A 27,872-nucleotide genomic window follows, 5' to 3' on the forward strand; every position below is an offset into this window, starting at 1 on the left:
GTGGTTTAGCCCCAGCCAGCAACTAAGCACCATGCAGCCGCGCGCTCACTCCCCCTACCCCAATGGGATGGGGGAGAGAATCGGAGGAGCAAGAGTGAGAAACACTCATGGGTTGAGATAAGAACAGTTTAATAATTGAAATAAAGTAAAATAGTAATGATAATAATAACAAAATAATAATAATAATAATAATAATAATAATAATAATAATAATAATATACAAAGCAAGTGATGCACAATGCAATTGCTCACCACCTGCCGACCGATACCCAGACAGTTCCCGAGCAGCGATCGCTGCTCCCCGGCCAACCCCCCCCAGTTTCTATACTGAGCATGACGTCATATGGTATGGAATAGCCCTTTGGTCAGTTTGGATCAACTATTCTGGCTGTGCCCCCTCCCAGCTTCTTGTGCCCCTGGCAAAGCATGGGAAGCTGCAAAGTCCTTGACTGGCATAAGCAGTACTGAGCAACAACTAAACCATCAGTGTGTTATCAGCATTCTTGTCCTACTAAATCCAAAACACAGCACTATGCCTGCTACTAGGAAGAAAATTAACTCTATCCCAGCCGAAACCAGGACAGTGGGACAATCACCTCCCTCGACCAGCTAGCTATGCTGTGCTCGATGCACCCCAGGACATGGTTGGACCTTTTGGCTGCCAGGGCAAAGTCATATTCAACATTGTCTCTCAAGTGTTTTTCAGTAACGCCCAGAATAACCTTCTCCCTAATTTTACCAGGCACTGAAGTGAGACTGACAGGCCTGTAATTACCAGGGTCTTCCTTCTTACCCTTCTTGAAAACTGGGACAACATTTGCCAGCTTCCAGTCGACTGGGACCTCTCCAGACTCCTAAGACCACTGAAAAATAATGCAGAGATGTCCCGCAATAACATCGGCCAGCTCTTTCAGTACCCTGGGATGAATCCCATCGGGACCCATAGATTTATGCGCATCCAGCTGGAGCAGCAAGTGTCAAACAAGTTCAGAGTCAGCTGGGAGTTTATCATCCCCCCCAGTCACGGTCTTCCAACACAGGGCTCCAGGGGTCCCAGGGCCCGTTGTTAGTGTTGAAGACAGGGGCAAAGAAGGCATTAAATGTCTCTGCTTTGTCTGCGTCCCTATTTGTGAGGTGACCAACCTCGTCAAGTAACAGACCAATGTTATCTCTGATCCTCCTTTTGCTGTTAGCATATTTAAAAAAGCCCTTTTTGTTGTCCTTCACAGTGTTGGCCAGCTTGAACTCTACTCAATCTTTGGCCGCACAGATTTTCTCCCTGCAGTGGCGAACAGCATCTCTGTAGTCCTCCCGTGTCGCCTGTCCTTGCTTCCAATATCCATACAGTTTCCTTTTCCGCCTAAGTTCTAGAAGAATATCCCTGCTCAGCCAAGCTGTCCTTCTGCGCTGCTTGCTTGACTTCCAATGCTTTGGAATTGACTTTATGCATAACGTCCTCAGATACTGGCATTTCCTAAGACTTCTCCTGTAAGTCTTCCTTTCTCTCTCGTTGTAGCTTTTCCTTATCTGTAAAGACCTACTCAGCCTTTTAACCTGTGGAACTTTGCAGTCCTCAACCAGCTTCTCTACTGTGAGGATGAGTAAAAAGAGTAGTTATTCACACTGTCTGACAGTTTGCTGTAAGGCACAGCCTCAAGATGAAATGCAAGTAAAAGTGCTGATTCTATAAACTGTACAGTAATACTAAACATAAGGTTATCATGTACATTAATTGACTTGGACTGCAGAAATCATGTAAACAAGTTAGAAGTTTTTGATAATTTTTTTGAAAAATTTTTTTGAGCTGCAAATCAGAGCAGCAGTCCTTCATAGTGATTTTAGTCTATATTTGTATATTATCTTTCTATCTATTTAATAGATTTAAGGCTATCAAGATCATGCCAGTTTAGGATTTAATAATGAGTTATCAGCAGCTATAATATTTTCTGGAAAGTAGAATTATAGCTTTTTGCATCTATTTAATGAAATTATTCATTCTAATTGTATCCTGTTGCTTACTTAACACATAGACAATCAATATTGTTTAGTACTTTGAATATATGATAGTGAAGATTGTACAATTAATCAGAAACCACAGAATGAGAGGAGAAAAATAAGATTACCTAGAAAATATTTGTCACTTGTAAAATACCATGAAGTACAATCATCTAAATTACTTTCAAAAAATTTTAATAGTGTAGACACTATTAAAATATTAATCACATCTTCCACATTGCATATGCCGTGTTCAAAATTTTTTCTAATGGCAATTAAATTGCTGAAATTTTATAAGACATATTTGGGCTAGTGGATTTTACCCTAGATCAGTATTTCTTACTATATCATTTGACAGATAATTTCAGTGATGGCTAATCCCAAAGGCCTTGTTACCCAGAATCTTGGAAGTATGTGGTATACCATTGTGGTATTTCTGCCAGTGAAAGAGACCCTGCTCCATCATATAAGGTGAAATTTGATCAGAAGAAAGACAAAATAGGAACACTGGCTGAAAAGGACTTGGGGGTATTGTTTGACAGCCAGCTGAACATGAGCCAGCAGTGTGCCCAGGTGGCCAAGAAGGCCAACAGCATCCTGGCTTGTATCAGGAATAGTGTGGCCAGCAGGAGCAGGGAGGTGATTGTCCCCCTCTACTGGGCGCTGGTGAGGCCGCACCTGGAATACTGTGTCCAGTTTTGGGCCCCTCAATACAAGAAAGACACTGAGGTGCTGGAGCGTGTCCAGAGAAGGGCAACGAAGCTGGTGAAGGGTCTGGAGCACAGGCCTTATGAGGAGTGGCTGAGGGAACTGGGGTTGTTTAGCCTGGAGAAGAGGAGGCTGAGGGGAGACCTTATCGCTCTCTACAACTGCCTGAAAGGAGGTTGTAGCGAGGTGGGTGTTGGTCTCTTCTCCCAAGTAGTTAGCGATAGGACGAGAGGAAATGGGCTCAATCTGTGCCAGGGGAGGTTTAGATTGGATATTAGGAAGAATTTCTTCACGGAAGGAGTGGTCAAGCATTGGAACAGGCTGCCCAGAGAGGTGGTGGAGTCACCATCCCTGGAAGTGTTCAAAAAACGGGTAAACGTGGCACTTTGGGACATGGTTTAGTCTAGTCTACCCTTGATTGGCTTAGAGTAGACTTGGTAGTGTAGGTTAATGGTTGGACTGGATGATCTTAAAGGTCTTTTCTAACCTAAACGATTCTGTGATTCTATGATTCTATGAACTTTGATGGAACCGTGTTGGAATGACAACTGGCTTCAGCATGCAACAGTCCAACACTGCACACCACCTCTTCTGCTTTGAAAGTCTGTGATGACAGATTGAACCCAAAATCATGGACTAAATGAACTCAATGGACATTTTAGAGGGATGGTCCATAGATAAAGGGAATGATATCTGTGTGTATATATCAAGACAGGGAAAGTGGTGGTGATTAATTAGAATGCATTGGAAAGGGTAGGACCTGTGCATGACGTAGATGGTATAGAATAAGGGGTGGATACTTGCTTTGTATGTTATTATTACTGTTATTATTATATTGTTATTATTACTACTACTATTTTACTTTATTTTATTTCAATCATTAAACTGTTCTTATCTTAACGCAGGAGTGTTTCTCACTCTTACTCCTCTGATTCTCTCCACCATCCTGTCAGGGTAGGGGGATTGAGCGAGCGGCTGCGTGGTGCTTAGTTGCTGGCTGGGGTTAAACCACGACAACTGTGTACATACCCTCCTGGTATTTAATGATCACTATGAAAAGTCAGGACATATGGCACTTTATTCTTTCTGTGAGTACTGGCCTAATTTCCCCTTATTAGGAATTCCTTATTAGATTGAGATGGAGTCTAACCTCAGCACTGAAAAACAGCTGTATTATAATTTGGAGTCATATTCCTAATAAAACTTCAGACAAAGTTTTCCTCCCTGGTAAATTAGCATTTCCATCCATCTCTGAATGAAATGACAGGAGGTAACTCCTCTGCATATCAGATATGCCAGAAAGAGAAACCCTATTGCAGTAAATCTGAAGAAAACACAGGAGTCACCATTGAGCTAAACGAATCAGGGATGATACAGTCATAAGAGATAAAAACTCATTAAACAGATGAGGATATTTTACAATATGCTACATGTTTTAAAATTCACCTTTTCCCAGCACAAGGTGAACCATGTAGCCTGAATATGGATGTTATATTACTAGCAAAGTTTTACATTTCAAAGTGCAATTAAACTAAGAGGAAACTGCCTATGAGTAAAATGCTGAAAAAAAAAATTTTAAAAACTTGCACATCTTTTTATTTCCTTTTCTTCCCACTTTTTAAAAAAAAATTATTAAATCAACATAAAGGATAAAAAAACCCTCTAAAATTAAGCTACACTTTTGGTAACTTATGTTTTTTTTGATCTTTGAAGGCTGAACCCCACCCCATTTTCCCTTATTCTTGCACTAACCAGTTTCAATGAATCCATATATTTTTTGTTACATTTCTATCAGAATGAACCTATATTTTATAGACTCTGTCCCTCTTCTTTGTTTTCCAGTACTGTCATGCTTTATAATGTGATTACATTTATCCTTTGGTGTTCTGGCCCAGACTGGCCTTTCATAAAACTCATACCATGGAGTTTAAGGTCCCCAGCCATCTGCTACCCTAACAAGGAGTTTTCAGAGTTAACCCCAGATACATGGACAATTCAGGCACACAGAGGATGCTAGAGAGTGACATATGAAAAAATAAGAAAAATAAAGATACCTTTCTCATCATTCAGGAAGCCCAGTGCTCCTTTGGATCATCATAATTTTGACTGTGAGAAGAATCACTGTAAGATGGACAATGTGTCAGCAGGGGCATAAATGTAGGGAACTGTAGGAAATCTCTTCAAGCATCTGCAGTATTCACACAGGCTGTCCTCAGTTTCATTGTCTCAGCAGATTGGTATTTCCTTTTGGTAGCTAACTCTGCACAGATTATAAGAGTGAGGACAAAATGGGAAATTATTTGGCTCATAATTGTGTTTCTCTGAAAGCATTAGCCTAGAGATATCTAAATCTTAAACCTGCTTCTTTTTAAAGGTTAATTTTTAGGTGGTCCTTCTTTTCTGCTTGGGGAGGGTTTGGCTGTGTGGGGTAGGGTTTTTTTTTCCTTTTAACCAAATACATTTCATATTACACATACACTAATTGCTGAGGAATTAGGATGCAAGAACTACTGGGAATTAGACTTATTGTTAATAGTTCCAAATAGTTGCTACTTCCTGTTTTTATATGCTTCTGAGTTAAATCCAGAAGGAAGCTACAGTTTCACCAATATCTCATCTTCGCATTTCATTCTCTTCTTAAGAAGCATCAAAGACTGAGGCAGAATCCTGACTTCTTTACTTTTTATATTGCATGTTTTTTATATATGTTTGCAGGCCCAGCTAACTACAGAACAAATTAACTTATATTCCTAAAAAGGAAATGCAAGGACAAATAATTATGATGAAAATTCAATAAAATGTGGTGTTTCTTGGGCACAAACATAGCATATTAGTGTTCATTTGCAGAGATAAGAACATGGACTGATGAGGAAATGGAGAAATCCAGCCACAAAATTAAGCCTGTGATTGCCCTCCTTTGCAGTTACTTATATCAGAAAAAGCAACTCAGAAAAAATAGCTATATTATCATGAAGCTAAGGTACCAGAATGTCAGAATATCTGTATATTAATTGTTAGGTCAAAAGAGTAATTACAGTTAGGGTTTCTTTTATCCTTATGGTTATGTGAATTAATGACAATGAAAATATATAAAAATAATAATAGAACCATTCTGAACTCACAGTGTAATTACATGATAATGGATATCAGTGGAGCACACTTGTCCTTCTGGGACTTATTCCCAAGTCCTTTTCTCATTATATCACACAGGTCTCCAGTTCTGTACCTGCCTGTGCAAATTTATTCTAGCTAATGAAAAAATTTAGTCTATTCAATGACAGATGGCACAGTTCATATGCATTTTATTTGCTCTGTGCTTGTATAACAATGCAAAGGGATGGAGAGATGATCCAGGAAAGACAGCAATCAAGAGACAGCTAATATCACTGCTATCTGCTGCATGGCCTAGATCAGAGCTCAAAATTTCCCAGGAAAAAACTTTTGTAAGTAGATGATAGATCACATGAATTCTCAGTCAAGTTGCTTGAGGAACTCAGCCTGTAAGCTGAGAATCCCTGCTTTAAAGAGCAGTCCCATTTCTAAAACAATGTGCATTCAGAGTTCCTGAAACTTTCTATCATCTACAAATATAGCTACTTCTCTACTATCCTATCTGCAGGCCTGCTTACAGCCTGGTCACACACAGGGGAGCTTATCCACACCTACAAATTTTTATGCTAGAGAACTATCAGTGTTGGGACTGTGTGTCAATCTGCCAAATCTCTTTTTAACTTTGCTCATGTTTGGATAAAGTTCAGATACAGACTGCCCTGGTATATTTGACAGATAGCTATGTATCAGCAGAATAAAGGGAAGATGTTAGAAACTAATGATGCAGTAGATTAAATCCTACCTCTTTCCTCAGGTTAGTTTGTGTAGTTTCTATAATGGCCATCCAAGAAGCGGGAAAATAAATTGAAATAAAACCCATATATACTCCCTTTTTCCACTTGCATTTTTATTCTGGCATTAGCAAATCAAGTCATATAGTCGGGATATTTCTGAGATCTCTTTATCTGAGTAGATTGGTCAAAAGATACTTTAATGCAATGATGTACATATTTTGAAGGAAATGGCACACTGTAAATACACTGTTATGTTTTCCATACTGCTAAAATAAAAAGAGATCAGTGCAAAAAAGGGGATGTGTGAATGTCCTTGACACTTCAAAAACCTGCACACACACACACACACACACGCATAAGTGCTTGAGAAATAGGAATGAAACTGACTGTCAAGTGAAAGGGAAAATAATCAGTCTGAGTTTACTTTCCAGGCAAAAAAATACATTAAAAAAAAAAATACTAAGATAGATGACAAAAAACCCAGATTTTTTTCCCCAGTTCTTTCTAAAGACCCTGAGTACAGAAATAAAGACAGAAGTGATTATGTGCAAAGTTGCTAAGTATTGCTGGTCTGATCCACCTTAAACTGACAATCTGGTCTTTTTAAACTTTATTCATATTTTACAATTGCAATGAAAACTAAGCTGAAATAAATTTAGAAGCATAGTTGCCAAAAGGAGCACATTGCCTCCTCCATCATAATATATTTTTATATATATTTTTTATATATATATATATAGCAAGTCTGTTTTCAGGTTTGGTGCTGCTGATCTAGCTAACAATACTGTGTCATACAGCTGTTGTCTAAACTAACCAGTATATGCAAAATATTTTTTGCATAAATTTTGGAAATCAGGTTTTGGAAATCAAGCTTTTAGAGTTCATTGTTAAAAATTAAAGAATACACTTTTCCTTGCTAATTTACTTATTTTATTTAATATGTTATTTTAAAGTAGCAGGTTAGACCTTAAATTAGTATACAAATATGGGTATTATCATGTTATTTGATCGGTAATCCTGGGGAACACGTGCCAGTATTTCTATATAAGCCATGTGATTCAGTTTGTAAATATTTTAGAAAAAAATCAAGCAAGTTTGAACACTAGTGAAGTAAATAATCAATCTTCCCTTTATACAATGGTTTTCTAATGCTATTTTTAATTAGTTCTGTGAACTTAAGGTCCAAATCACACTTTCCCTGATTCAGTTCACAGATCCATCTAAAGACTGAAGTTTATACTACTGTTTCATCAGAATCATACCAGTTGATTCTGCCCAATACAGACACAGTATAGCTTCTCCCATGAAAATTTACAACCCAATTTCCTTTTGCCACAACAATCTTCTGTGTGTTCAGTCTTGACACTTTCTAAAAAAATTTAAAAGCAAAATAGCATATTGAACAGACTTGATAATGCCTTTGAGGAACTTAGCTCTACTGAAGGGAAGATATGACTGTGAGACAAGCATAGAAAGCAAAAGAGAGGAGGAATACAAACAACACTTCCTCTGAAACTGTCTAAATTATCTTTCCCATTGCTTAGGCTGTTCCAGGAGTAGCTAAGACACATGTATCAACCACTCACCAGCAAAAAAGTACTACAGTATAAAGCTGTTTGTCAGCCTGCATTGCGAGACTGTATTGCAATTTTTCTCTTCCCCCATCTCCCTGTCCCAGAATAAAGATGAAAGAACTGAGATAATGAAAACAGAGGGAAAACACAGGAAAAATCCACCTGTGTGAAAGTTTGGGCTCAACTGCACAAACACGAGTCAGTTAACTGAGCTGAGAAATAAGCAAGTGACAGAAGTCAAGAAAAAACATGGAGAATTTCAGGCTCAGGAAGAGTAACGTTACCCTGCAGATAAGCTGAAGCAGCTCTCAGCGTTACAGGTTGGTGACACTGTGTGCATTAAAAGACCTCCTCTGGCACAGAAAAACAATGTCAAAATAGAAGCACACGCCTAGAGCAGAAGGAGCACAGTAACAGTAAATCAGGTGTGCTCTAACTGTCCCCATGGTGCTAAAGGTGATACAGAAATAAAATTCAGAAATGTTAATGAACCATTTACAGGTAGACTAAGCTATAATATTCTATAATGCTCTTCACCAATTTAAAATAAATTACTATATTTAAACTTGGCTTATACCTTCTACACTATTCAGGATTTCAGGATCTTAATATGGGCCTGTGCTCTGAAATCCTTTACTGACTGTACTTTATTATGTACTGTCGTGGTTTACCAGTGGGCAGTCCCCAATACCAGTACAGACTGGGGGATGAACGGCTTGAGAGCGGTCCTGCGGAGAAGGACTTGGGGGTACCGGTGGACGTGAGCTGGCAGCGTGCGCTCGCAGCCCAGAAAGCCGATCAAATTCCGGGCCGCGTAAAAAGAAGCATGGCCGGCAGGTCGAGGGAGGTGATTCTGCCCCTCGGCTCCGCTCTCGTGAGACCCCCCTGTCGTGGTTTAGCCCCAGCCAGCAACTAAGCACCACGCAGCCGCTTGCTCACTCCCCCTACCCCAATGGGATGGGGGAGAGAATTGGAGGAGTAAGAGTGAGAAACACTCCTGGGTTGAGATAAGAACAGTTTAATAATTGAAATAAAGTAAAATAGTAATGATAATAATAACAAAATAATAATAATAATAATAATAATGATATACGAAGCAAGTGATGCACAATGCAATTGCTCACCACCCGCCGACCGATACCCAGACAGTTCCCAAGCAGCGATCGCTGCTCCCCGGCCAACCCCCCCCAGTTTATATACTGAGCATGATGTCATATGGTATGGAATAGCCCTTTGGTCAGTTTGGATCAACTATTCTGGCTGTGCCCCCTCCCAGTTTCTTGTGCACCTGGCAGAGCATGGGAAGCTGAAAAGTCCTTGACTAGCATAAGCAGTACTCAGCAACAACTAAAAACATCAGCGTGTTATCAACATTCTTCTCATCCTAAATCCAAAACACAGCACTATGCCTGCTACTAGGAAGAAAATTAACTATCCCAGTCGGAACCAGGACATCCATGCAGAGGTTTACCACTTCTAACATGGGGTGTGTATTCAGAGCAGTGCACCTCCATGCAGCAATCAAGAGGTCTGTCCATCACACATCCACCAGCTGAAGCTGAAAAGTCCTTGACTAGCATAAGCAGTACTTAGCAACAACTAAAAACATCAGCGTGTTTTCAGCATTCTTCTTCTCATCCTAAATCCAAAACACAGCACTATGCCTGCTACTAGGAAGAAAATTAACTCTATCCCAGCCAAAACCAGGACAGAACCAAACCTTTGAAGAGAGACATACCAACGCCTGTTATTTTGGAAAGTCTTTCCAATACGTCCTAGAATTTCCCAGCTTCAGAGATACTCTAGAGTTATCTTGCCATACTTTCAGGAGAAATTAAAACTACAGCCAGATTTGACAGCATTTCTAGATTGCTAATATTTTCTCATAGATATCTTGGTTTATTGCAACAAAAAAATAAAAGATCCCTACTGTTGGCAATGTTTTTTAAAATAATTTGAAAAAACTTCCAGCAACTGTGCTGTGTCTCTTGAGTGATTTTGCTCTTAAAGCATTCACTTAGCTACTGTAATGAACAGAACACAATAACTAACTTCAGTGAACCTCTGCTTCTGAAATGCTTCTGAAGATGAACAAAACTAAAAGTAAGTTTTATTCTATGTCAAAAGAAGACTGTAGAAGAATAATAAAATATCCAGTCTAAATGAGTAAATGAGTCCTTTTCAGATTGGTTTTACAATAGTGATAATCTTATTCTGGTTATTTACTTATACGTGAAAGAGGAAAGGTGGCAACATCTATGAACACAAGTAGCTTCTGTGTATTAGATTGAAGGGGAGTAATTCTTCAAGAGGAACACAGCACACCCTGCAGAGATCTGTACTGTGCGGCCTCAGATGATCACCCACAAATGCAGACCATAGCAGCTGTGTTCTCAGATGAGGTACTTGACAAGTGTTTTTCATGACATACCCACCATTGTGTACTTTGAAAACATGGTTCTGTATTAGTACATATATATATATGGATTTTGCAGTTTTCTCATAATAGCATTGGACATTCTGATCTCATGACTAGATTATACATCAGATGTGTGATAAACTAAATGATCCAAAGGAACCAGATCTCATTCCAAAAGTATGTGAATCAATATTTTTATCTGAAAAATACTATATATTATATAAACATTGCTGGAGAAAAATATAGCACTAAAGAGATGGTCAGTACCATCAGAAAACCAAAGAAACAAAAATCTGCACACAAAAAAGATGGAGAGTGAAGCTGAAGAGTCCTAAAGGCTAGCGCTAGATTGTTTTAAAACTTTGGGGTTGCATTAATCTATTCACCTAACCAACAACTAGCAGATTGAAAGGGCATTGATATGAAGATACCAGCTCTTCAACTGCATGCAGTGAAACAGAATGTAAATAGAGGAAGGAGATGTAAAGATAAAATGTATCAAAATGAGAAACCAAGATTTGGCAAAAATTTCCTTCTATTTTTTGGTGGTGATTTATCAGAAAGAAGAATATAAGTGTTGAGACTCTCTCCAGAATGAAAGTAGCTAGAAATGAAAAAACATAGCAGTGAGAGAGAAAATAACTAAAAAGGACTGAATTTGAGATACTTATGAAACTTTAAAATGTTCTCAGAATTCTTCACAAATAGTAGATAATGTGTGATACGAACTAATGGGTATGGGATTACATATGCAAAAAGATAAATCATGACTTTGTTTTCCCTTGTGCTTTCAAAACTGGAACAAGAAAGGTAATAATCAAAGTAGTCTCAGGATATGAGAAAAGGAAAAGGAAGAAAAAATCAAAGAATTTTATAAAATATTATCAACAAAGCAAGAGGAGACTGAGGTATCAAAGGAGCAGACTGGGACGAACCCATGAGCATGGAACAAAAATTTCAAAAGGTTAGTGTAAGAGACAAGAATACTGCTGGCAACCTAAGAAATTGAAGAGCTGGTGTAGGAGTGATTTGATAATTATGTAACTACATTCCCAGTTCTGAAAACACACCAGGACTATCCACCAGTTTTGGTAATATTTGTGAGGGTTTTGCCCCTATCAACAGTATACAGCCCAGTGTTGACCAAGGCCACTATTAACCAAGATGAAGTTATGAAAATAATACTAAATATTTAACAGCCTATCATAAAATTCATTTTAATAGTACTTTTAGCCAACAGTCTTATCTTGCTTTTACCAACAGTGTGATCAATATGAACATTATATCTAGCCTACAATTTCACCTACCACTTCAGAAGCTTCATAGATCATCAACTTATAACTTCTTGATTACCTCCTAATTTTCATACAAAACAAGGATAAAAACAAAAATCAGTCTCTGATGAAAGCATGCTGAGCACTTGAAAAACTTTTATTAAACGATATCCAGTTAGCAACACCCTGTTGGGCCATCACTGTGTAGTGATGATTATGGAGTGCTCTTTCACATAAACTGAATAAATCTCATAAATTGTTGATGGAGGTGCTTTAAAATATCAGTTATTGATCAGCTTTACCCCAGCAACAGAAGAGAATTGATTTAGTTTTCCTCTCTTCTAAGAAATTTTATCCCTAGCCTGGGGCTTGGGGATTGTACCACAAACTGATCAATCCCATGTACTTTCAAGGGCTGGAGAAAACTGTTCAGTCCATGTCTGGGTTTCCTGAAAAGTCTGAATCTTGCTACCTGATTTAGTGATGCTTGCCCACATTATGACAAAAAAGGGTAACACATCTTTAACATCAAAGAGAGTTCAGATAGGGATGATTAAAGCTAAAATTGTCAGGATGGTTTTTATGATGAGGTTGGGTCTACAGCAGATGTGTAATTGAATTCCAGTGCCACTCCAGCCCCAATTCTCCCTGTCCTTTCCCTGCTCTGCCTTGACTGTTCCAGGGAGTGTGCAGAGACAACAGGCTATCACAACATGATCTCTGTGCATACAGACAGGCTGCTTAGGCAGTGCAGCTACACCCAGATTGCAACCTGAGGACAAAACAAAACCAAAACAGCATTGTAAAGGAGATACTAAGACCAGAAATGCCTTATGTTTCTGTTCCACCTCTACAAGGTTTGCACAAGATTTGTTTCACAATACTTTCGGAGCTTGCACAAGGTATGGGAAATATTTTTGTTTGTCCACAGCCTTCAGAAAAGTAAATCCATGAACAAATACTTCTACTGACAAAAAAAAGTTTGCTGTGGTGAGATAACTAAACAAAACCAGGTGAATTCAACTGCAGTAAGGAGTCTTATATCTCATCAATGTTGTCCTTGCAATAACATAATATCTTACATTTGGGTAACATCTCAGGAATACAGAACGCAAGCCCTTTTAGACACTAACTCTATAAGTACATGTGACAAGGACCATTGGCTTCCTTGGGACTGCCAGTGCATTTGAAATGAACAGAACTGTAAATGAGACAGGGCAAAAAGATGGAAGTCTTTTAATACCTGACTTTAATGCCACTAGCCATGAGATTGACTTGTCTCATGAGCTCTGCGGTAGGTGCTGAGGGACCTCTATAAAATGCTTGTGTGGAATTGTTTTCCTTATAATACATTTCACAAAAGTCAACTTATCCAATGGAAACTCTCCTATACGAGGCCATGAGAAACACCTTAATAAATCCCCAAATGTGCATTGAAGCCTCTAATGGCTGTTTATTGATCCAGACATGGCATTGCCTAGAGACTTGGGACTCCTGTCTCACCCAGCTTGTGATTTCCCTTTTGCTCCCATCTTATCACAGAGGGTGGAAATAGACTTGAATTCAGCCTTTCAAGCCTGTGGGCATATAGGAGCATGATTTTCATGATTACCTTCAATTTTACTTTATGTAGAGATCATTGATCCTACTGAAACTGTTACAGAAATAGCACAGTCTGGTACTGTAAGGTGGTTCTTTCATGCAGGTAACATTTTTAAATAAAGTGGCATCTCCAATATTATATTGTCTGATTCATTCTTTCTACATCTACATCAAAGGAGTTCTAATTTAATCAAAACATTTCAAAGCTGGCAAAGGTCTTTGGCTGCCTTCCTACCAGGCAGTTTAACATCCAGAAACTCCAAATCCCTGGTGGTTGTCCCCCTGTACTCAGCACTGGTGAGGCTGCACCTCGAATACTGTGTCCAGTTTTGGGCCCCTCAATACAAGAAAGACATTGAGGTGCTGGAGCGTGTTCAGAGAAGGGCAACGAAGCTGGGGAAGGGTCTAGTGAGCAAGTCTTATGAGGAGCGGCTGAGGGAACTGGGGTTGTTTAGCGTGGAGAAGAGGAGGCTGAGGGGAGACCTTATCGCTCTCTACAACTACCTGAAAGGAGGTTGTAGTGAGGTGGTTGTTGGGCTCTTTTCCCAAGTAGTTAGCAAAAGGACAAGAGGAAATGGCCTCAAGCTGCGTCAGGGGAGGTTTAGATTGGATATTAGGAAAAATGATTCCTAGTTTTTACTTTCATTAAAAAATAATGCAGCCACCAAGCCAGGAAACATGAAATTGCTACTCTCCCCTTAATTGGTTTAGTGGTGGACTTGGTAGTGTTAGGATAATGGTTGGATGGGATCATCTTAAAGGTCTTTTCCAACCTAAATGATTCTATGATTCTATGATTCTAAAAGCATTAATCAGCTCTTGTTTATAACATTCATCTAATGAGCTAAACTAGTAATGATATTTTGTCTGAATACTCTTGCTTTAATACCTGCACACAGCATGTAATGGTTAAGTCATTCCCTCTCTTCTTTGCACCAGCTGGTTTGAAATAAGCACAACTGCTTACACTTCACAATTTTTCAAAGCTGTTCACAGACATCTGTATACACGTACAAACTCCATTAACAGGTAACAATGTATGCAAGTACCTCCTACATACTCCTTAGTACCCTCTTTAACTGAAGGAGAAGGGGAGGATTGCTATCACAAGAAAAAAAATGAACAAACAAAAAAAAAGGCAGCTTGTGTGATGCTGTGTTTCAGATGCAAGAGGGTTATATGGGTTATATGGGTCACATAGCTTATATGCAGATAAAAGTTATGTGCATATAAAAGTTTCCCAAAAGTGATGATCTTTGAATATAAGCCAAGGAGGTTCATATCTGAACTTCCTTGATGCTCAGAAATTTTAGAATCAATAGTTTGGGATTGGTCTATTTTCTTTTAGTGCCTTTGTAGGAATAGGACATCACTGCATGCTCACACCTTTCAGAAATAACCCTAAAGGCAGAACAAATAGTCCTCCAATTGCCCATGTAGTAAAATTTATCTGTGGGATTTTCTATTAATGCCTTCTTAACATGAGTTCTCATTCCCAAAATTACTTCTGAGTAATTTTTTTTTCACTTTGACCAGTGATGGTCATTTTAGCAAGTAAGCTGCACTCTATCAGACTTGCAGATGGTGACCTGTAAATACAGCATGAAGCATTTTGATCTGTTACTCCACTTATCCTTAGAGCCTAGTGAGAGTGCTAAGGTGAAACCGTTATCTGAAAGGTGTCAGGTCAGTGCAGAACTGAAAAAGAACCGCTCTATCAGAGAAATGTGATGCTTAGTCACAAGAAATACTTTTAATGTACACATGATATTTGCCTCCTGGATTCATATTGGGAACAAGGCTGACTAACATTTTCTAAAAAATCCAGAAACACTCTCCAGTTTAATTCATTGCAGAAAACTTGTTCAGGAAGGAACAAAACATTTTCTCAAAGTCCTTGCCTGACACATCACAAGGGAAAAACAAAACAAAACAAAACCCCAAAAACCCCTAAAATACAGCCTTAAAGGTCAATACTCCCATCTTGTGGCTGATGAAGAAAATGTACATGTCTAAATAAAAATGAAAAAAATGATATCTTCATGCAGATAGATTATAAATGAAAATTTAGTTGAATAGAATTTTTCTTCCATGTCGTAATTAAATTTGGAGCTTAGAACTGTCAATGTTTCAGAGAAGGAAGGATGTGGAATTTTTTTCATCCACACTTAGCCACAAGACATGGAGTTGACCAGCCGGGTTAGCTCAGTTGGTTAGAGCATGGTGCTAATAATGCCAAGTTCACAGGTTCAATCTCTGCTTACTGCAGGGGGGTTGGGCTCGATGATCTCTCAAGGTCCCTTCCAACCCAAAGCATTCTATGATTCTATGATTAAAGGTCCTATCTTGTAAGGTACCTACCTACTTACACAAATTATTGCTGAATAAACTTGTTTCCTCTATCATTTCACTGTGTCCATGCAGGTCCTAAGATAGTATGTAACCTGATCCTAGATTAGCGTCTCAAAGTAAAACCAGTGATAATTAATAATGTGTGCTAATGCCAATACCAATGTGAGAGTGTTTCTGCTCCTCTAGATGAAAATTTGTTTGGAAGACACTAACACTGAAACCATTTGGAATGGTTTAAGTAACAGAGCAATTTTCTTTAATGTTTGGACATAGCCATTTCCTGGGAAATGCCAAGCATACAGTTTCAGAAGATAATACTCTCAGTCGAAACACAGCTGGAAACATGGCTGTAAGGATGGAATAGATGACAATTATGAGATGATGAGTCAGGTAGTATCATCTTAATGAGAAGAATCAAATATGGAAAGACGAAACCTTCTAAAGGAAGCTTGAACATCATTTAAATATGCTGGGTCACACCATACAACTAAACATATAGAATGGGAAGATTTAGGGAAGATTAAGGCTCAAGCTCATATACACTATGTTTTGTTCTCATCTATCTCCCCATGTGATTGAAATGAAACCAAGGCCCAATCTACTGACTTAGAAATGGGACTACTTAGAAATATGTGAACCCTGCATGTAGTAAGGGGTTCTGTCTTCCCAAAGTGGAAAGGGTGAAACACAGTGAGCTCTCCTGCAGGTTAACAACATGGACAGCAGGTGAAGCCGGCCTTGAGAGCAAGCTTAGTGCTCAACAAACATGGTAGATGTAACATTTTAAAGCAGAAGATTCATGAAGTGTATTTTCAAAGACAGCAACAACCAGTCAGGAGGGCTCTAATTGTTCGCTAACAAGCCTGCTGACAAAATGTCTCAACAGAAGTGCTCAGCTAAGGTTCCTAACCCAGGAATTACAACTCCTCGGGTGAATGGAGTTCAGATTAATGGAGTTCTCTGTCTGCAAATTTTCTCATAAACCATACCTCCAAAGCAGTGTAAAGTTATGAAGGATCACAGCACTGAAGTCAGGGCATGTCAGTCTCGGATGAATAAAATGCCATACTCATAGGATACAGACTGTAAAAAGGCAGACAAGCACAAGAATAGCAGCAACAAGAAGAACATCTTCAACTCTCCATACTACTCTGTAAGTACACAGGTCAAAACACCCCAAAGGGATTAGCAACTTTGGTTAGTCTTTCCGTTTGTTGGTATGTTTTAGTTTGAGTAGACAAAAAGGAGTCTGACTTTGAGACAGAAGCTGTTCAGTGCTTATTGAAAATTGGGTCTGATAACAACTAAACTTGGCATGAGAGATGTTCACCATATTTAAACATGAGTGAGGAGTATACCCTTGCAGTATGAAGATGAAACATATGCTGGGCTGTATTAACAAGTGTAGCCAACAAACTGATGGAAGTGACTATGCTGCTGTACTAGGCACTTGTGAAGCTGCTTCTGGAATACTGGGATTAGTTTTAGACACACACCCCCCGTACAAAAGAGATACTGATAGGCCTGAGACAATCTAAAAGACAGCCAGACACTAAGATTATCAGGGACTGGGGAACATGCTGTAACAGAAGCTGAGGGAACTGGGTTTGCTAGCCTGAAGAAGAGGAGACCTAATTGCTGATTCCACTACTGGAAGGTGCATTCTAGCCTTCTCTTCTGAGAGATGCATAAGAAGAGGTAATGGTCAGAAGATGCAACAAGGGAAATTGTAATTGGACATGTAGAAAAAATTCTTCTCCATGATAGTGCTGAAGCACTGGAAGAGGTTGCTCAGAGAGGGTGTGGAACATCCATTCTTGGAGGTCGCTAAACTCTGCACAAGGCCCTGAGCAACCTGATCCTACTAGTTGAGGCCTGGAATGAGTCCTGCGCTGAGTAAGAGGCCGAAGTAGAAGACCTGCAGAGGTCCCTTTCACCTAATTTTTTCTATGAGTGCATATTTCAAGAGCTTAGGCATAATGATATAAAAAATATTGTAAATAGAATAGAGCTTAAGTCATATCAGGGAACACTGTAAGTAGAAGTCATTAATTTGTCTAGAGTATAGATACAGCATCCACAAAGACAATTTGGACAGCTTCTCTGCCAGTCTGGTCTAGTCTCACGTAAGATCATCAGAAATCACATCAACCATATACCAATCCAACATGATAACCTTGTGTCCTGGTTTCAGCTGGGATAGAGTTAATTTTCTTCCTAGTAGCAGGCATAGTGCTGTGTTTTGGATTTAGTAGGAGAAGAATGCTGATAACACACTGATGTTTTAGTTGTTGCTAAGTACTGCTTATGCTAGTCAAGGACTTTTCAGCTTCCCATGCTCTGCCAGGTGCACAAGAAACTGGGAGGGGGCACAGCCAGAATAGTTGACCCAAACTGCCCAAAGGGCTATTCCATACCATATGACATCATGCTCAGTATATAAACTGGGGGGGGGTGGCCGGGGAGCAGCGATCGCTGCTCGGCAACTGTCTGGGTATCGGTCGGCGGGTGGTGAGCAATTGCATTGTGCATCACTTGCTTTGTATATGATTATTATTATTATTATATTAATATCATTACTATTTTACTTTATTTCAATTATTAGACTGTTCTTATCTCAACCCAGGAGTGTTTCTCACTCTTACTCCTCCAATTCTCTCCCCCATCCCACCGGGGCAGGGGGAGTGAGCGAGCAGCTGCGTGGTGCTTAGTTGCTGGCCGGGGCTAAACCACGACAATGCTATAGTGTTGATGCAGGCTTGTTATTTATACAAAGTTCCCAATAGACAATGAAGTAGCATGGCGACTGAAAAATAGCTTATGTTCAGATGAGCCATTTGACCGTGTAGCTTCAGTTAGTCTGAGTTATAAACATGCCAGGTACTAAACTTACTCTTAGTATCATGATGTTTTGACAAAAGCAATACATTCACATATGTATATACAGTCAGTGGACAGAAATGATCAAAAGTAATATTTTCTTGGTTTATTTATTAAATTTCTAACAACTCAAGTTAGGAAAATTCAATTGACTTGGAATTACTTTGCTAAACTGTATTTGGAGACATGGAAATGGTTCTTCTCCACCTATCAGTGACCCAATTCCAAGTGATCTCCATGATGGAAGAAAAGGATTCTTACAAGAAATAAACTCTTGAAAAACTGAACACTAGGCAAAAAGTACAGAACTCAGAAAACAGAAAAAGTCTGAAAGTATGATCATTTTTCAGTCAGTATGTATTCTGTTATGTTGTACCTGTCCTTGAAGGGAAAATGTTTTAGAACCATAAAACAGTTTTCTAGCTGAAATACATTTCTTGTGCTGGAACCTTACCTAGTGAACATCACTGACTCTCAGCCTACATGAAGTAGATGCATTTGGGCTTGAGTTAATAAAAGGCATATGAAAGAACACCTCTGATTCATCATTTGCATAGATTCAGCTCAACCAGCAATTGGATTTTCAAGTTTCAGTGTCTGAATCCTATTTGCCCTAACCTCCCTGCATATGTAGCCCATGGAGAAAAGAAAACATCTCCAGATGGTATTTTTCATCCTAGGAAGCTGAATCCTTTCTTTAGAGAAAGGCTCAGGCAAGCCTGTTCTTAGTTTGGGAGCTTCAATAAAGAATTTGAAATCACACAGGATAATTTCAGGATCTCATTTGCAGTTACTACCAGGCATTGACTTCTTTCTTAAATAAGAACACAGCTAAAGCTGTTCTGAAACACAAAATAACCAAATAAAACCTTATTCAAAGGATTTCAAAATTTTCAAATTTTATTTACATTTTTCTTTCAAGATTTGCTGACAATCACCAGGAAGTGGACACTTACTGCCAAAAAGCAGCAACTGTATCTTGTACAGTGGTCTCCATGGATCTTGTTTAGGTATTACCCTTCAGGAGGCTTGGAACATTGTTTTAAGAACCATTAACAGCATGAATGAAAAGATACACAATCTTCTCTCTCTTGCTCTTCCCTTTATGTTTGTCATTACCCTGCTGCAATATTGTTGAGTTATTGATATTACCACCTGATTCCAGTTTTAAACCTGATTCTTCTTTAAACATGGACTAGGAACACTATACTTCTGAGGGACCCCCTGTACATTTCTGTATAGAAATATTTCAAAAACCTCTATCAAAGAAAATAAAGCTTTCAAAACTTGGCCCCAAATAGTAGAAATACACTGAGAGGCAAACCACGAAAAATATACTCAGTCAAGAATACTTTGAAATCAAAGCATAGTCTGGATTTTCTATTTAACTTTGTAAGGAAAATATTGTTTTAAGTGTAAAATCCAATGACTAAGACCCTAAAATAGGAAGACTCTAGAGATTTGATTTGACTGATTACGTAGAAAGCAAACAATAGAAAAATCCTTGATATTAACATGATTAAGAGACTTACTTGAATGCAAGTTCCTTAGCAATCCTAAAGTTTTAAGGATAACAATGTTAAGTGCAATACTCTGGCAAGAATGAAAGTTTTGTTATTGCAGTTTTTCATTTTGTGACAAAATGAGTCATGAAAGCAGCAGCAAAGCCTTTTTAAAAAATAGAACATATTTTAGCAAACACCTGACAGTCAAAAAAGGAAATCAAGACACTTTGCAAGGGGAAAGATTTCATTAGACAGCCCCTTCATAATTCAGACTAATTCAAATGTGCAGGACCAAAATAAATAGAGCAGAGCTATCAGATGAGACAGGATCCAAAGGCTCAGTTCTAGGAGGAGCTATGCATCTTCAAAATATGTACTGATCCACATATCCTTGTATTGAGTTCTGTGGGATGGTTGAACGTTCAGTTTGTTAGAACAGAAAAAGATGACTTAAAAGCAGCAGGATACCCAGCTGGGCATATCTGTGTTCACTTCCAGTGATTCTAGCCTATAAAGTGTCTAGTCATACCTGTTGGCAAGAAAGAGGAAATTATTAATGTTCTTAAGCTTCACATATTACAAAATCCCTCACTTCTGCTAATTTCCATTCATGGAAGGACCCTGAACATCCGAAGAAATTGCGACTTCATTGCATTCAGCTTCAAGGGTCCTATTGATTTCAGCACAGAGTAGACTTCTCCCATGGTAATATCTTTAAGATACAGTCAGGTACAATAGATGGGAAAAGAAACTTCCTATGTTCATAGTACTGGATACCATCTGGAATCCAGGGAAGGGATTTGTTACTTACCAGGTAAAGTATTGCCAAAGTGAGTAGAGAAGTTCTACTCTTTAAGATGGCATTTCAATATTGAGAAGTGGGAACTGTCCATAACTGTCACAGTTTCTCTTGAATTCAGTATTGCCAGAATGACAGCACAAATGCTTACCAGACTGGGGACTCAAATGCAGGGACACATAGATAGAGAGTACCAAAACTTCTTAAACATAACTTAGTCACGGATATGCCCAGCTCAGGCAAGAAGATAGCACTTTGGGGTATTTGCAGAAGAGAATGCAAGATTGTTTAAACCAGAAGGCAATGAAAGGGCAAGCAGGCTATAGTTTATGCTTAGTGCAGCTCCTTGGGGATAGGGATATCTGGTTCCTGTCCACACTCTAAGGACTACTGATGCATCTTGCATTAAATTATCAGAGAACTTGAAGGTCCATTATAAAGCTGGATATTTATGTAAGTTTCCATTTCAAGGCACATTCAGGATTTTTCTTATCTGGTTTACTGTTAGACTTCCAGCCTAATCCTACCTAAAGGGTCAACAAAATCCACAATCCATTATTCTTATACTAAATTTGCTTGCATGTCTATGCTGTAACACAGTAGAGTGATTCTCAGCTGGAACAAAATTCAATTCTGTACAGTGGGAAACCTGATTCAAAATCCAAGATTGATATTCCAGTGACTTTCTGTTTTGAGGCATGAAAGAGAGATTCCAGGGCTCATAGACCTTTTTATGTCCTTTGCCTTCAGGCAGAAAATCCTTAGTAGTTACCTGTTCATTTTCTAAAAGTACTTCACAGCTGACAAGAAATTCACAATAAGCCAACTGCTAACACATTCAGTAAACAGAGCTAACAAGTCTATCTCTAGAATAATGCCTTGTCATTGCCAGTAAAGATTATGTTTACGCTGTGTATTGCAAGCCAATACAATCTTTCTCTTGCTCAAATGCTGGGCAGAAACAAGCTTGCTCTGCCTAGATGCAGGCTGGAGAAAAGCAGCCACATGATTGCATTCATATGATACCAAACTCAAAGTAATCAGTAAAAAATCCTGCTGATGTGATGGGGCTTTTAGTTGATCTCATTTAGCGCTACATTAGCACTTTCTATCCTTACCACTTTTGACTACTATGGATCCCTCTGTGTTGAACTTCAGACTTTCTGCTCAGTTAAAGTCAGGTGATGCTCTGGGCCCTCATCATTACACATTTCCCAACAATATATACACACCCTTCTAAAGAAAGACTAAAATACACTTCAATAATTCTTCCCTACTAAAGAGAAATCAGTTTCCAAAAGGTAGCTTTAAAAGGAAAAGTTCTGCAAAGAGAATAAGGTAAAAGAAAAGAAGGAACCATAATTTCTAACATTTTTTAATATAGTAATTTTTTGCACATCACTCTTGAAAAGAATGTTGGATGTTGAGTAGGTTTCGAGAGCTTTGTGGCTCACCCTTATGGCACAGGCATTTTTCTTCCTGCAGCAAGCTCCAAAGCTACATAGATCTTGATGGATAAAGGGTGCCACAGTTATTTATCTTCATCTAAACTTGTAGGTTTTATCTCAATGAAAACATTATAATAGAAGACAAAAGGTAAATAAAAGCCTGGAAATGAAGATTCCTTTTAAAACAAAAACATAGGCATCCAGTGCCATTTGAGATGCCTCAACATAGTTTTATCAGCCTCCAGCTGCTAACCTGAAAAGCAGGTTTCTCCAGTGTCCTACATGCCATGCTTGTGCTGATGTCTCAGATAACTAAGGACATCTCAAGTGGCAGTAGGCACCTACAAGTGAGAAAGTAAACAGAGTCCAACATGTCAGTGGAGACAATAGAATATCATTTTCAGAACTGATCAAGCTCATATGCTGTCATATAAAGGATTATTTACATGGAAGCACCTCAAGAAAACTTTATCTTCATACCCTAGCATCTGGAGAACATCTTCCTGAGCCAATCTCTATTCTTTTTTCTTCTCAGTAATATATGTTTGTTTCTTTTCACAAATAGACATTTTGGGAACAAAATGGTGACTACTGAAATGGGACAACCCATAGTTTACAAATAAAAATATATTCTGTACTTTGCCTTTTGAACAGCACTAAAATATCATTGCAAAAGAGTCAAAGAGTCATGAAACATTTATTTTGCTGCCTTTACCCAGCCAGACTCTTCCTGTCACCAGGGTCTCATATGATTGGAAGCTGTGGAAGTAAAATGGTTAATGTCTCATAGGCCTTTGCAGGCCTCACTAGTTAAGAAATATTTGCAGCTAATGGTCTTGAAAGTCAGCACGATTTAATTAACAAAAGGAGTGAATTATTCATAAAAGGATGCACTGTCTAGACCCTCCTTATCTGAAGAATTCCAATCGCCATTGTTATTTACCATACCCTGCTTATCTGACACAGTTTTGGTGAAGAACAGGTTGTACAACCTAAAGGTATATAAACTCTGTAACTGCCTCATTTGGGCAGAGTTCATATCAGCAGAATCTGTCACTCTGCTGCTCTGTGTTCTGTGCTATAGCTATAGTAATAAACTGCTTCAGTTCTGACCTGATCAAAATTGCATTCCAGTTATTCTGTGACAGAATTTGGTGCTGTGATTCGGATTCACACGTCCTGCTTCACTTGGGAACACTGCAGACTGCTCCCTGCCAAAACCCTTTGGCACCACTCAGAAAGGTATGGAACCTTTTGAAATCCCTAGGGGGCCTTCAGCCAAGGGATGTCTGTAGGCCCCCATGGCATGCGTGGACTGCTGAATCTGAACTTTTAACACAGGCCAGTGCAGAACCTAGATGCCAGCTAAGAGAGGGAAAGGTAATTGTAATTCTGGAAAAATTTGAGAGGTAAGTCAGAAAAGTCCAGATTGGAGTTCTAAGATAAATAGTGGTATGAATATGGCATGGATGTGGAATGAAAGAACTGAGTCCAGGAGAACTCTGAAACCTTACGCAGCCATCCCAAGCTGTTCACGAGCCACGTGGGAGATGACTGGCGTAACTTGAATGCAAGGTCATGTGGTGGAGGTTCAGTCCTTGACTGGCAGTTATCCCCTTCCCTTCCCTTCTGTCGTAGTTTAGCCCCAGCCAGCAACTAAGCACCACGCAGCCACTCGCTCACTCCCCCTGCCCTGATGGGATGGGGGAGAGAATCGGAGGAGTAAGAGTGAGAAACACTCCTGGGTTGAGATAAGAACAGTTTAATAATTGAAATAAAGTAAAATGGTAATGATAATAACAATATAATAATGATAATAATAATAACAATATACAAAGCAAGTGATGCACAATGCAATTGCTCACCACCCGCCAACTGATACCCAGCCAGTTCCCGAGCGGCGATCACTGCTCCCTGGCCAACCCCCCCCCCCAGTTTATATACTGAGCATGACGTCATGTGGTATGGAATACCCTTTGGGCAGTTTAGATCAACTATTCTGGCTGTGCCCCCTCCCAGTTTCTTGTGTACCTGGCAGAGTATGGGAAGCTGAAAAGTCCTTGACTAGCATAAGCAGTACTTAGCAACAACTAAACCATCAGTGTGTTATCAACATTCTTATCCTACTAAATCCAAAACACAGCACTGTGCCTGCTACTAGGAAGAAAATTAACTCTATCACAGCTGAAACCAGGACACCTTCCCTGTCTCTGGTTCCAGTATGAGCTTCTGTGGGTTCCACTGTTAACAACCCTGACCTCGACCAATACAGTGGGCTTGTGCTAGACACTGTGATAAGGAGGACCCCTCATGTGTCTTGTCTCATTTCCTTTATGTCTCTGCTTCTTGTCGGGCTGGATAGTCACCTTGGTGGCAAAGACCGCAGGCTGATGTCCAGGTGACACAAGTATTGTTGGGCTGGATGATCACCTCAGCAGCAGGGACTGCGGGATGATATCCAGGTGGCAAAGGTATTTTCAGGCTGCATGGTCACATGTCATGCTGCATAGAGGCAAGCGGGGTTTATATATGTTACAATACAGTTGTGTAGACCAATCAAATTGCTCACTGTCCCCGGGGGTGCAGGGCACCACAGCCCACCCTTGGGCAGCTTTGGGGGCACTGCCTGTTTTTCTAAAAGCCTCCTACCCAGCTTAGCGCAAAGCCTATCTTGATCTGCCCTCCAGCCCTCGAGCCACCAGTGCTGAACACACGCTTTGTATTTTATTTTCTCCCAGGAGGCGGGCAGCTTAGAAACACCTGCAGCTGAAGTGGGGCTTTCGGGGAACAATTTAGAGCAACTTCTGTCGGTTCTGCGAAATGTTCTGAAAAGTTAAGGCCTGGCCTGGCCTGGCCTGGCCTGGCAAAAGCAGTCATTTGACTGGAGGGAGCAGCACCAAAAAGCCACAAGCACGTTTGGGGTGGACTTGATGCGGTAATAAATAACAATAGATAGTACTTCTAGCTACAACAGCGTCTTCCGAGGCCTCGTTGCCCGCCCACAGGGTCGCAGCACTACACGGCACAGATCCCTCCGCGGACTCGCCCAACGTCTTCTCCCTCCACCCCCAGGTCGGATCCCTCCGCGCCCCGAGGGCACGCAAACTCCCTGAGCCCCGGTAAGCACCAGGTCGACGAGGGCGGACCCGCCAAGGGGGCGGGGACAAGCGAAAACGACAGACGAGACAGCCAATCGAGACGCGGGATCGGCCGGCGGCGATCTGGCGGCCCAATGGGCGCCGCGGAGGGCCTGGCCGAGTGGAGGAAGCGCGGGGGCGCCAACGGGCGTTGTCGTGGCTGACGAGATTATTGGGGTGCGGGCCGCCCGGCCCGGTGGCGCCGCCATCGCCGCCGCCGTCTTCGGAAAGATCATCGGCAAGGCGCTTCCCCGCCAACGTCATCTACGAGGGGGAGGGGGAGGTAGCCGTGGCTTTGCTCTGTGCGCGGTTCCCCTTCCGTTCCCCCCCTCCCCCTCCCCCCGCGCGGCAGGGCGGGTGGCGGCGTCGCTGCGGGTGGGTGGAGGGAGGGACGGGGGGCGGACGGGGCCTCTCTGGGTTGTGGCGCTCTGTACTGCACCATCCCTAAAACATCGCGCTTCTTCGGTGCCCCCCCCCCTCCGGCTGCCGCGGCGCGTGCTGGGTTGCCGGTGCTGTCCGGCTCGCCTCGGTTCCCAGCCCCACCGTGTCGTGTGCGCGCGCGCGCGCAGAGGAGGGCCTCTGACGGTAACGCACTTGGTGGCAGCCGCAGACGTTTGCCGCGTGATATCCCTTTGGCACTGGAAGTCGTGCAAAGTTTGCTGCCGAGGGATGGGAGTGGTCCTACCTCGTGTAGGATGATAGTCTTGAAACCTTAGATTAAGCACACGCAGTCAGTCTCCTCGGGGACTCCAGGTGTATGTAAACAGTGAACGTCTGAGTAGTGACCGTAATGAGTTAGTTCTGCGTCGGCTTGTGTTTGGGGTATCTGGTAATCTGCTTCTGTACGAGTTCAGCGGGGCATATTGATTTGCTTAAGCTATTGCCTTTCTCTGAAGCCGATTACGTTTTAACTGTTTACTCTTCCTCCAGCGCCTTGCGCTCCATGATCTTTCACCCCAAGCGCCGACGCTTTCCCTAGTCATGCCTAAGGAGCCGATTATCAGGTTATCTGAAGCAGAAGATTCCGGTGAACCTGTAAGTACCGTGGAAGCTTTCTGTACGCTAAACTGTACCTGCAATTAGTTCCTGATTTACTAGACTCTTTCCCATCCCCCCCTTTTCCTCTTGATAGGGCCCAGTAGGCTATTTTGGGGTTTCTGGCGCTATAATCTTTTGCCTCTAGCTTGTAATGGAATTGAGCTTTTTGACTAAAAGTAGCGATATAAAGCAATGCTCATCCCTGGGTATGTGCTTCTGGCGCAAAATGCAGTGTTGTTTTGGAGCGCAGCCTGGTGCCTAGCGTCATGGTTTAGAGTAAGAGTAGTGGTGGTACTTCTTCTAATACGGAGAAGAGGGCTTGGGGTTTTTGGCAGGCCAGGGGTGAGGAAGGGCAAAGCTGGTTGAGAGGTGCTGGACGCTTCACTTCTAGCTATAAAAGTCAAGTTCAAAGGCTTTGTAAACCCACGCAAAAGGCAGCCTAAAGTTTATTTTCCACCAGAACTGCTTATGTTGCCTGAAGATATAATGGGGGCTTTAACCCGGAGACCAGCTTAGCTTCTGTGGGCTGTTTTGTAGTCCGTTACTGTCTAGCTCGAAAAAAATCGCATAGCGCTCTCTTTCCTCCCTGTAGTGTGCGTAATCGGTCTTTGTAGCCTTGCTTGGAAAATGTCAGTTGCAGGCGGACAGACAGTAATTTGAAGCGCGACGGCTGAATTGCTGGGAATCGGCTAACTGGTTTCTCTGGGTGGTTCTCTGCTCTCGTTCCTTCCCTTCCTGCCCTCTCCCCTCTTTGTGCGTGGTGCTTTATTTTATTTATTTATGGGTTTGTACTTCCTTCTCCAGCTTCTTGGGCATTTAATGATTGTTGGCAAGAAGCGTGCTGCTCACCCGGGCCTGACCAATGGATTCCGGACGGTCGTGGATGAAGGGCCCGAGGGTGGGCGGTCTGGTCTGTCCGTCGCGTACATCTACGTATTCTGGGTGGCCGTCGGTTGGGCTGGCCGCCTGGCTAAGATTTTTGCACCGCAAGAGTCGCTGCACGCGTACAAATCGCCACTGAATGGATTTCGTCTGTTGCCCGTCAGTCTAGCCACTGTTGAGGTCTAATTTTTTGTGACGTGTGTCTGTGGAAGGTAATAAAAGCTTTGAGCAGCAGTTGCACAATAAAGATTTAGCATGGGGATATCACCTCTGTCTCGTGCGTGTCTTACTGAGGGAAATAGTTCTGCAAGTTAAAACGGTGTCTCCCCGGGGTGTAAGTGTGTGGAACGTTTCGGTCTGTTAACAGTGTTCTATAGCTAGATAGTGGCTTTGCCCAGTCATTTGAAGCGTGAC

General features: G+C 40.9%; 1 protein-coding gene across 1 annotated transcript; it reads left to right on the plus strand.

Annotated features, from left to right (window-relative positions):
• The first annotated feature begins 881 nt into the window (after nt 1-881).
• On the plus strand, nt 882-27,550 carry LOC142596586 (adenosine 5'-monophosphoramidase HINT1-like). Its single transcript, XM_075725767.1, is given in 7 exon segments — nt 882-992; nt 23,743-23,810; nt 25,532-25,787; nt 25,789-25,821; nt 26,469-26,573; nt 27,381-27,482; nt 27,485-27,550. Coding segments are annotated over 7 exon segments (741 nt in total).
• Nucleotides 27,551-27,872: the final 322 nt, after the last annotated feature.

Source organism: Pelecanus crispus, chromosome W, assembly GCF_030463565.1.
Source record: "Pelecanus crispus isolate bPelCri1 chromosome W, bPelCri1.pri, whole genome shotgun sequence".
Classification (NCBI taxonomy): domain Eukaryota; kingdom Metazoa; phylum Chordata; class Aves; order Pelecaniformes; family Pelecanidae; genus Pelecanus; species Pelecanus crispus.